The sequence below is a fragment of the Parasteatoda tepidariorum genome, chromosome 2 (genome assembly GCF_043381705.1).
Source record: "Parasteatoda tepidariorum isolate YZ-2023 chromosome 2, CAS_Ptep_4.0, whole genome shotgun sequence".
Lineage (NCBI taxonomy): Eukaryota > Metazoa > Arthropoda > Arachnida > Araneae > Theridiidae > Parasteatoda > Parasteatoda tepidariorum.
In genome coordinates this window covers 25,297,877-25,308,742 of record NC_092205.1, presented here as the reverse complement: position 1 = coordinate 25,308,742, position 10,866 = coordinate 25,297,877, and the positions used below count along the sequence as shown (strand labels likewise).

Below are 10,866 nucleotides of genomic sequence, written 5' to 3'. Positions count from 1 at the left end.
GTTTCTCTTGCTAACTTGCACGAGGTAAGTTCAATGCAATAAGCAACAAAAATAATTGAATCCACTCAGAACTTAAACTTTATTTAAAGCTTTAATTATTTTTGTTTATCTTAATCATAAAACAACATAACTTAAATACTTTTTCAAAGTTTTAATGAATATAGTCTTTAGATAGAAGATAGATAGTAGTCTCGCAACAATAAGGTAATCGACCAAGGACTTTCATTCTATTGAAATAATATTCCGACATATTTTTTCATTTAGCTTCCTTAAAAGTCAAATTTTTAATTGCCCATTATTTATTATTTACCTTAATTACTATAGTATTGTCTATTATTAATCACTCTATTTTTTAAACGATCAGTAAAATACATCAACCCTTAATTTGAAAAAGACCCATCCCATTCCCTTTTCCATGCTTATTTTTAACTTATTTAACCGAATACTTTTAAAGAAATTTTCTCCCCAGCTATAATTTAGACTTTTTGTTTTTAAATTCAAAATTAATCTGCCAAACCGAAACACGGATAGTAAAAGCATACCCCTTTTGTAATCATGACAGCATGCCGAATTCCAAGATTGATAGCATCCTCCAAACATTTCAAGCTTCGAATACTTGATTCGAACTTGGAATTTTGATTGCTAAACATCTCGCATTTTTGGCCCCTGTTTAAAAATGAAAAGTAAAAAGATAACATTTGCTTCTTATCACTCATACTTAAAATATAATATATTCTTTTATTTCATCAATTAATGCAAGTCCTCCTCGAGGGCAAAATTTCTTCCAATACTTGATCCAGGAGTTCCCTTGATTTCTGGATCGGGTTACAAGGATACGAAGTTGAATATTAGCAGTCGTAAACCCAAAATTGGGTTGGCTGTTCAACGACAGTTTTAAAGCAAAATCTGCTAATCCCATTCTTTATCACTGCATTTTATAAATAGTAAAAAGCTCATTATTCGTGGAAGTTAAGGTTCCACAGTTTCGAGACCAACGGTAGGATAGTGGATATGGGAAAAATATTGCATACCAGCCAAATTTGCTTCTCAGACAGGCTAGTATCTATCGATCTGAAGCCGGAAGGGTTTCAAGCAGCCACAAAGAAACCTTAAATTTGACGATTGAATTTTGGAACTTTCTGCATATACCTTGAATATTTCAAACATCGTGACTGTCAAAATCAACTCAAATCAAATATTAAGGCATATATTTTGCCAATATTTGAAAAATTTGAGATAAATCTCAGACTAAAAACCTGGAAATTTGGCAAGTCTGAAAACGGAATGTTTACTGATTCAAATAGAAAGAAACAAAGAAGTTTTATTTATGAAGACCTCACATATCATGTTAATACAATAAGGATACAATTACGAGATGCAATTATGAGATACAATACGAGATACAATTACGAGATACATAAAGATACATATACAATTACGCATACTGAGAATAATTAAAGAAAAATATTTTCTTAGCAAATGTGAGATTATAGAACCAAAGTTAAAAAAAAATTGAGAATAAATATTGATACAGTTATTTTATGATTTTATGTGCGCATGATCGATAATGCCATGTTTTTCCTTCTGTTAATGTAACCCGTACATCATGCACCCAAAACCAACATTAAAAACTTAAATTCATAGCATATGTGAAAAACTTAGAAGTACTTTACAAAAATTGCTAAAACAAAACTGATAAAATTATGCTATTTAATAATTATTATGTTATTTCAGCCAGTTCACCATGCACCCAAACCTTATAAATTCGGATACAGCATCAAGGACAAACATGGAGAACAACACAGAGAAGAATCCGGAACCGGAGGACACGTAACTGGTAGCTACGGATTCACAGATGACAGAGGCATCAAAAGACAAGTGAACTACGTTGCTGACCATGCTGGATTCCGAGCACAGGTCAAGACCAATGAACCCGGAACAGCTAATCAAAATCCAGCTGCCGTTCAACTCATTTCCGATGCCCCTTACACCGGTGGTGAAGGATATTTGGGTGTCCCTGCTGCAGCAGCCGGTTACGGTCTTGGTGGTCTAGGTTACGGATATGGAGGCATCGGTGCAGGATATGGTGTTGGTGGCTTAGGTTACGGTTATGGAGGTCTTGGAGCAGGTTACGGTGGCCTTGGATATGGTGGAGCTTATGGTGGATATGGAAATCTTGGATATGGAGGAGCTTATGGTGGATATGGTGGATATGGTTTGGGCATCTTAGGAGGCTTGGGCTACGCCAGATATGGATATTAAATTTTGTAAAAAAGTAGCACGAAAATAAATTATTTTGCAATTTACTTTTTGTACTTATTTATTGAAAGTAAACATCTTAAACATTATAAAAAAGTTTTTTAAAACTAATATTGACCAGAAAAATTTTAATTTTAGCTTTAACGAGCTAATTTTGAAAACATGCAGAATTTTGAAATCCCATTAAAAAAAAAGCTCACAAATGTATTTACTTTACACGATACAAATTGATCTTAAGGGCATAGATAGGCTTGAAATATTCATTTAAAAAAATAAATATCACTTAAAATATATTTAAAATATAAATAAATAATACACCTAATATATAGATATATAGATATATATATAACTTATCAAAATATATTTACGCTAGAATACACGTACATTGCTTTTTTCTCTTCTTCTGACGAACAGAAAACTTGAAATATATAAATTTGTTATCAGTTTACACTTAGGAAAGAGGAAGAGAAGTTAATATTTTCTATTTATTTATTCATTAAATGTCTTAAACAATCAGTAAAAAGTTAGAAAATAATAATTCACTCTCAATGTTCATAAATTATGTTGAAATAAATTTTTTTTAGGAAAATACTCGACCTCAAAACATGATTTTTACGAGCGTTTTCAATTTTTGAGTCCGGGGCTTTTAATTAGAAAAAGTGGTAATAAAAATAACACACGAGACTAGCAAAATACAAATGTAATCCCATGATATTAATTTTAAAAACTATAGTGGTAGCTTAAATGATGTTATCAGCCATATCTTTAAAGTTCTTATTAAACATTAAAGTAGTAAGAGTAATAAAAGTTATAAAGTAATAAATAAGTCATAAAATGAAAAGTATTACCACCATTAAAAGTTTTTAAAGCTTACAGAATATTTACTGCTCACTATACAGGGTGTTTTGTAATAACCCGCCTCGTCCAGCCTTCTGAAATTATTCTCAAAAGTCTCTGTACATTAAAAAAATCGTGATCGCCACCATCACCACTTTTTTTGGTGTTCAATTTTACATGGCATTTTATTTTACTGCACAAAAACAGTTAAATCTAGAACCTTGAACTTATGGACATGTGTGGAAAAATGCAAGGGTTGTAATATGGAATTAAAAATTTAGCATTCTTTAATTAGTTGGAGAACTATTAAATTCTAAATTTGATTAAAAAATATCATGTGGAATGATCTACAACCCGCTGAAATGCAACAGAAATTGAAAGGGCTATTTTCTACAAAGAACTTAGTTTTTTCTTTTTATTTGCTAGTTTTTTGTAAATTATAATTTGTTCTAGAGTTATTGTAATTTTAAGTACTTTCTTTTTTGCTTCAATTAATGAATGTGTATGCATTGTTATCGAATCATTTATTCATTTTCTTTAGAAATCTTAATTATATTAGCTCGTGCTTAGTTTGATATCAAGGAAACAAAGAAATTGACGGAATATAATTTTATAAAAAGTAAGAAAGTTAGAGATTGAGTGTTACTGGATATAAATCGTAATACTTTATATCAATTTTTGTAAAATATAATAAATAAAATGAGAAAATAACTGTTTCCAGATTGATGAAAGGGAGATTAAAAACTCAAATACCCATTTGATTCATGGAGAAAACAAAGATTAGAAGGAAGATTATCAGGAACTCTACTCGAGATTATTTAAACCTTTAATCAAACTGTTTTTCTTTTATGCATTCTACCTGTCTCACTAGTTAATCGAGAAACTTCGTTTCTTTTTTAATCTCTTTTAATTGCAACCCCTTTGGTTTATTTTTTTCTTCATTTCTAATAACAAGTCTAAAAATATAGATTAAGGGTGCTCTCTACAAGACACCTTCTATGTTTCAAATTTACTTAATTTGGCACACTGTGCGTTCAAGTTAGCTAATTTTGAGCAAAACTGCAGTCTTATTCCTCTCCTCGTAACTACTTACCTTATTTGAATGGATGCAAAATTATACGAAAGAAATAAATGTTAGAATTGACTTTAAAATGTAAAGTTCCGAAATATATGGTCGCAATAGTGTGTTTAAGAGGACGATTGAACTTTCAGACCTTTCAATGTAAATTTCACTCAAAAAGTAGTATTTTTAAATTTTTAGTTTCTCAACAATTCCCTTCAAATTTTGAATTCTTTTCTTATACATTACCTATAATAAAATTTTACAATAATTTATATATCTTACAATTTAAAACATTCCATTGTTCTTTTAATAAATTAAATGATAAACAATTATCCTTATCCTAGAAAAAAACCTTTTACATTAGAATTACCTTAGGCTGCAATTGTGTGGGGAAAAAGGTTTGCGTTTTACTGGAAGTATTTCACAAATAGAGCTAATTTCCCGAAAAGAAGTTAAGATAGTTAACGTGAACTATGATCGTAAATTTACCCAAAACATTTTCTGCATTAATCTTCATTATTAAGAATACATAAGCTTCTTCAAAAATCTTTTAATTGTTTCTTTAATAATCTCATAAAATTTATTTTTTATTTTATAATTAAGTATAAAAAATCTAGAAAAATCAAAATGCAAATAATTTTAATCTAAAAATATAACCTTGGATAAACAGCTTTAGCAATGTTTATCACGTATTATAATAAATAATTACATTCCAATTAAACACTATATTCCAATTATGTAAAAAAAACTTGCTCTTAGACGAGCGACTTATTAGATGTCTAATTTTAATATTTTTTTATCGGAAAAAATATTATTTTGGTTTTTATTTAAAAGAAAAGTTTGACTTATCATTTCTGAATATCAGTGAGATGAAAAAACGTTATTAGTATTTCGGAAGTACACATTTTACAACTAAAGAACAAAAATATTTCAAATTCCATAAGTAAATCTCGAAACAACGTAATACAGTGAAACCTCCAGGAAAGACAACCTCTATTTACAACCATTTTTGGAGGCACGAAATTTCTTCCATAGTCTTTGTGTTGAAGAAAACCTTTGGGAGAGACCAACAAAACCTCTCCCCAGGACCGGGCAAATTTCTGCATCAAATGCGACAAAGTTTAAATAAGGAAACCCGAAAAAATATCAAAACAAAAATTTTAACAAAACAAATAAGTTGATAGAAATATTTTCAATATACGTGTGAGGACGCTCTTATTTTAGAGAGCTCTTTTTACCGATCTCTGAAGGAGATCTACAACCTTATATTGTGATCACTGATTTATTTATGACCAATGATTTATTTTGAGAGTTAAGAGTCAAATTAAAAAAGAAAAAGTTACTTTAGAAAAAAACTAAAGTGCTCAAACAAACCTCTTTTTCTCTTTTAAAGTTAACTCATATTTGTGATCTAGAATTTTATACAAACTTAAACAAAAAACATAATTTTTATTTATTTAAAATAGTTCTATTCTTTATGATTGGTCAATTTGTTTTTATACATAATTATATCAGTAGGGATCATTTTTATTGACACTAAATTTTATTTATCGATCCAGTTTTCATGACGCCAACACAAGTGGCATTTCCGCACCAAGTAAATGGCACTGACTAAAATTAAAATCGTTAACGAAAAATCAAGTGCCATCGTTAACGAAAAATCATGTGCCATCGATTACGTTTTGAAGTCAAAGGAGGTAACTCCTAATAACGAACAACCTAAATTAACAGCCATTTTGCTGTAAAACAGAGAGCTCCCGAGAGGTTTCACGTATTATAGTTTATAAACTTAAGTATTTAAATTTAAGAGTTTAAAATTAGTATTAACTAAATTTTCCATCTAACAAAAGTAAGTCAAATCCTATCAATAAAAGAAGAAAACTTGAAACGAATTTGAAAATAAATTAAGTACTTTGCATACTTAAGTAATCTAATTTAGTAAACGTTCTTTTGATTTTGAAAGCATCAGTTGATTTCGATTTCAAAAATATCATTATAAAAGCGTTAATAGCATTCGTTCAAATTTAAAAATATTATCACACATTTGATATCATGATGCGATTTTGCGCGGATAAAAAATATTCTGTTGAAATTACCGTACTGTATAGTAATGACATTTCGGCCAGATAAAAATAAAAAACATAATTTTTGTTAAGAAAAACCAAAATATACGATATTTGAACCATTCATTAGTATATTTTTCTGTTCAGATGGTAACTGTTAACCGAAATTTCTGGTTTACAAAATTATAATTCTTATTACGACTTATTTACGAAACTATATAGTATTGAAAAGTAAATTTAAGCGAATGAATGGTTTTTATGCCTCGCTCTAAGGCATCATGATAAAATTATCAAATTTTACCCCGTTTACCAAATTTTATCAAAAATTATAAAACCATATTTTATCGTTAATTTTGCCGAAACCAGTACTAAAATACTGCTGAAAAAATTACCGAGGTTTCCGGCGGTCCCCTACACGGCAAATTTTACCATATTCTGATAGTTTTGATCATTCTTTTTTCCTCAGTGAGAAGTTTCTGAAGATTGTAATTTTGTATTACATCTTTCATTGTAAGATTGTATCAATAAGACAATTCTTACTGATCAGATATTAATTTACATTTTCTTTTACTCATTTTGAATATTACTCATTATTTTTATTAAACTTAAAAGCTACAATTTATTTTTAAAAAAATAAGAAAAAGCTTATATAAAACGTGGTGTGGAATATTTAAAAGTTATATTGATATTTTATTTTTGATATATATTTTTAATTATATATTAATATTTACATTAATATTTATATTAATATATATTTTAAAACCATTTTTAAAGGACTTTGTATTTGCTGAAGGCATTTTTCAGGAATTTTCATGTCATCAACAACTGGCCCTTCTTCTAAGTGATACAATTGCAATTAACCCAGATTATTTTATTTTATTTTACAACGGTCGTTGAACAGCTCATATAATTTTGAGTTTAAGACTACCACTGTTCAGTTCCATAGCTTAGTAATTTTGAACCCGACACAGAAGACAAGGAACCTCCTGGATGAAGTATTGGGAGAAACTTGCCTTCGTGCGGAGGACTTTTATGCTGGGACTAACCCGTATTGGAGAGGAAAACCACAAAAACCTTCCATAGTTAGTCTGATGGCAAGGACACTCTAAATCATGATTCGTCCACCACTGATTGTAATTTACTTCAGCACTGTGGTCGGTGCGAGCCGAGTAAGGCGAGCCCATCTCTGGGATTCAAATTCACCTTGTTAGGAAACAAATCTCTGTCCCTTAACATTTATGACTATGTTCCTATACGATTTATTTCTTTTGTACGTACACTTTGCTCTGTCAATTTTGGCTGTGTTATTTTAAAGTGCCCTGTATAAAGAAAGAAAAGGGGAGTGTTCAGTAATGGCTGCTTTTCATTTATACATATTTTCAGGGTCCTTGTCAAATCTGTGGGAAAATAGTATGCAGAATAATAAGAATTATTCATCAGTATTTAAGAAAGAGAGAAAAACGCACCCTATTAAAATCAAATGATTCACCACTGAGAAAGGCAAGACGCAAAAAAATCCTGATCAGTCAACCACTGAGGATATTTTACGTCAGCAACTCACAATACTATCAAAGAGAGCTTAAGACTGATAAATTCCGCAGAAAATCCACAACAAACGAAGCCCACATTCATATTTCACATATGTATTTCTTGTACCCACATATGTATTTCATTTGTTTAAGCTCATTATAAAGAAACGTTTCAAATTATCAATGTACATTATTCAAAAAATTGTGGTAATATATCTCTTCCCGAATGTCACAAAAGTTTCGTTCTATTCCCCCTATTGGGTTGAAACTTTAAATTGATTTTTTTTTTAATTTAAATAATTAATTTTTTAAATTAAATCTCTCAAAAACTACTGAGGATATTTGCATGAAATATGGAATATACATTTTTCTGAAATTTTAGATTAATTTATTTTCAGAAAATTGGAAAACTTGCTTTAATCATAATTATATAACATGTTATAAAAGAGGGTATTTCAGAGGGAAGAAGGTAGACCCAAATGATATTTTTAACAGTTGACAATTCTTGAAATAAGAATCGAATCTAAATAATTTTTCATCGTTCTATCGTTCTCTTAATAAATCCCAATTCATAAATAAAAATGGCTATTTCAGCACGATTCATATCTCAATTTATTTCCGTTTCAGTTGGCTGCTTTGTAGCTCGTAAGGTATCGTTTACTACAAGTTTAGCAGTTAATAATTCTCGAACTAACGATTTTTTTTAATTTCATTTTACTCCCCAAACACTTTCTACACACAATTGTAATTTAATGTTTTTTGTTTTTATTTTGAGTCTTATTCTGCCCTATCAAGTTTTTCAGCTTGGGATTTTTTAATGTTGAGAAACAAACATTTAGTCAGTTCAAAAATGACAGTAAAAAAACAATAAAATGTACGTATTTCCAATTCGGAATTACTCATTAGCAATTTTCTCATCATTTAAAGAGGCCATAAAATTTATCTATTAAATCTATTTATTTATTTAAAGTAATTTTTCGATAGGGTTATCATTAATTGTTATATACCTCTCCCTCTAACTTCGCAGCAACTGGCCCTTTCGGTTAGGCTCAAAATTGCAAACATTCCAGAGTGAGACCCACATCTGAAGTTAATAATTTGTTCAATGAGAAAGGAACTAAAAATCTGTTACGTAAAATTAAAAAAAAAGTTATATAACTAGAACGTCTTAAACAAATACACATGAGTAAGCAAATTTATTTAATTTTTGTAATGATAATACGCATACTTGAAAAATTTAAATTATCATAGATCCGAAAAATTACATTATTTGTTTACTATTTCAAAAATTGAAAAATGGGCCTTCTCATTTCATAACACCTTTTTACTCTACAAGCAAAATAATTTGGTCCCTCATTAAACCAATATTCAGGAATATTTGCTCAATAAGGATTCAAAGAATCGTTATTTCTCCGATATTGGATACTGTTCGATTCACCTCATATTTTACAGCCACTTTACAACCAATATCAGCCCTATATAGAACTGCCCGATTCACCCGATGTTTTACAGTCACTTTACAACCAATATCAGCCCAATATATAATTCAGCCAGTTTTTAATATTCATTATTAAGTCAATATAGTCTCTATATTGACCCTATATAGACCATTCTGGGACCAATATTAAAAATTGGTCCCTCGGTGCATGTTCAGATCGGACTTATTATGCCAATTTTGGTCATGATATAGGCCAATTAATATGGGCAAATTTTGAACTCAACTGGAGCCAAGGTAAACTTATTGCTAGGGAAACTGAAAGAGCAATATTCTTACAAAATATCCATTATAATTTCAAATTAATCCTTTGAATAATTCGTTTCCATAGCTATCTTTATCTTTAAAATTTACCAATACCTTTTAAAGTAGAATACGTGATTTTGTAAATCTCAGCTCTTGATTTCACAACTTTAAATATTTCAATTTAATTATGCCTCTTATCATTCTTTCAATCTATTCTAGCAGAACACTCAATCAATCGAGTGTTGAAAAAATTCCATTCATTTCTTCTTTATAATCGAATTAAATTCAATTTAAATCATTCATATATAAATACGACCATAACATTCAGACAGTATTATTCATATTAAACTCAAGTAATCAACATGATCGCTCAGGTGAAATTACTTTTTCCATTTCTTATGAATGTTTTCTTTTTTGTATAACATTTCACTTCCAGTAGTTATTGAAGAATAAGTAGTTATTTTAAAAGTGCTTAACTTTGTAAAAGAATTATTTTCCTTAATAACGCTATTTGTTAATGACTTCTTCATCAATAATGCAGCTAAATTTAACTTGTTATTTAATGAAAATTAGTTCATGCTTTGTAATTAAATCAAATTTCATTACTATCTAATAAATTGCAGCTTTAAATAAATATTAAACACAAAAGCATATTTCAAAAATTTCAAAAAATTTACATTTTCAGACTAATTTTCAGTTACTATACATTGTTTATTAAGTTATTGTCATAGTAAAATTATTTTCATATTGAGATATGATTTGTTTTTTAAATATTACAATACCTTTGAAAATGTAAACAACAATGCATATTTTATGATAATGCATTCTTTTGAGGGTTTAAGCGATGTGTCCAAAACTTAAATAGATTAAATTCTGTAATTTTTGAACAATTAACTGTTATTTTTGTTCAAAATTAGAAAAGAAAATAATGAATTATATTGAAGTGTGGCTTTGTTAATGAAATGAAAGTAAAACTTTAACATATTTCGAGTTTTAAAGATGTTATTCTACTTAATGCATCTTAAAGTCAAAATGAATAAGTTGAAGAAAATAATTTTTTTCTTATATTGTTTACCATGTTTTTCAATTTATAAATATCTCAAATATTAATCATTAAAGTATTATGTATAATATTTTAAACAGGTTTCTTACATAGTTTTCGGATACCAATTGCTGCAAACAATATCAATTGTGCTTAAAACTTTCTCTAAATAGCATCTAACTAAATTAATAAATATCAATGTATTTGATGAAAAAATTATTTTAAAAATATATTTCGCATTAATTTCTTAAAGTTTATTTACTTATTCATATATATTATTGAAATAAACGTAAATAANTTTGTTTTCAAAATATTACAGTACCTTTGAAAAT

The 10,866-nt window shown here is 28.6% G+C and overlaps 1 protein-coding gene across 1 annotated transcript in view; it reads left to right on the top strand.

The window, feature by feature from the left end:
* Positions 1-2,262, top strand: part of LOC139427141 (adult-specific rigid cuticular protein 15.7-like) — a 3,861-nt gene extending 1,599 nt beyond the window's left edge. Inside the window, exon 2 of the mRNA XM_071187954.1 lies at positions 1,735-2,262. Coding sequence (XP_071044055.1) covers positions 1,735-2,262 — 528 coding nt within the window. The remainder of the gene's footprint in view (positions 1-1,734) is intronic.
* The last annotated feature ends 8,604 nt before the right edge of the window (positions 2,263-10,866 follow it).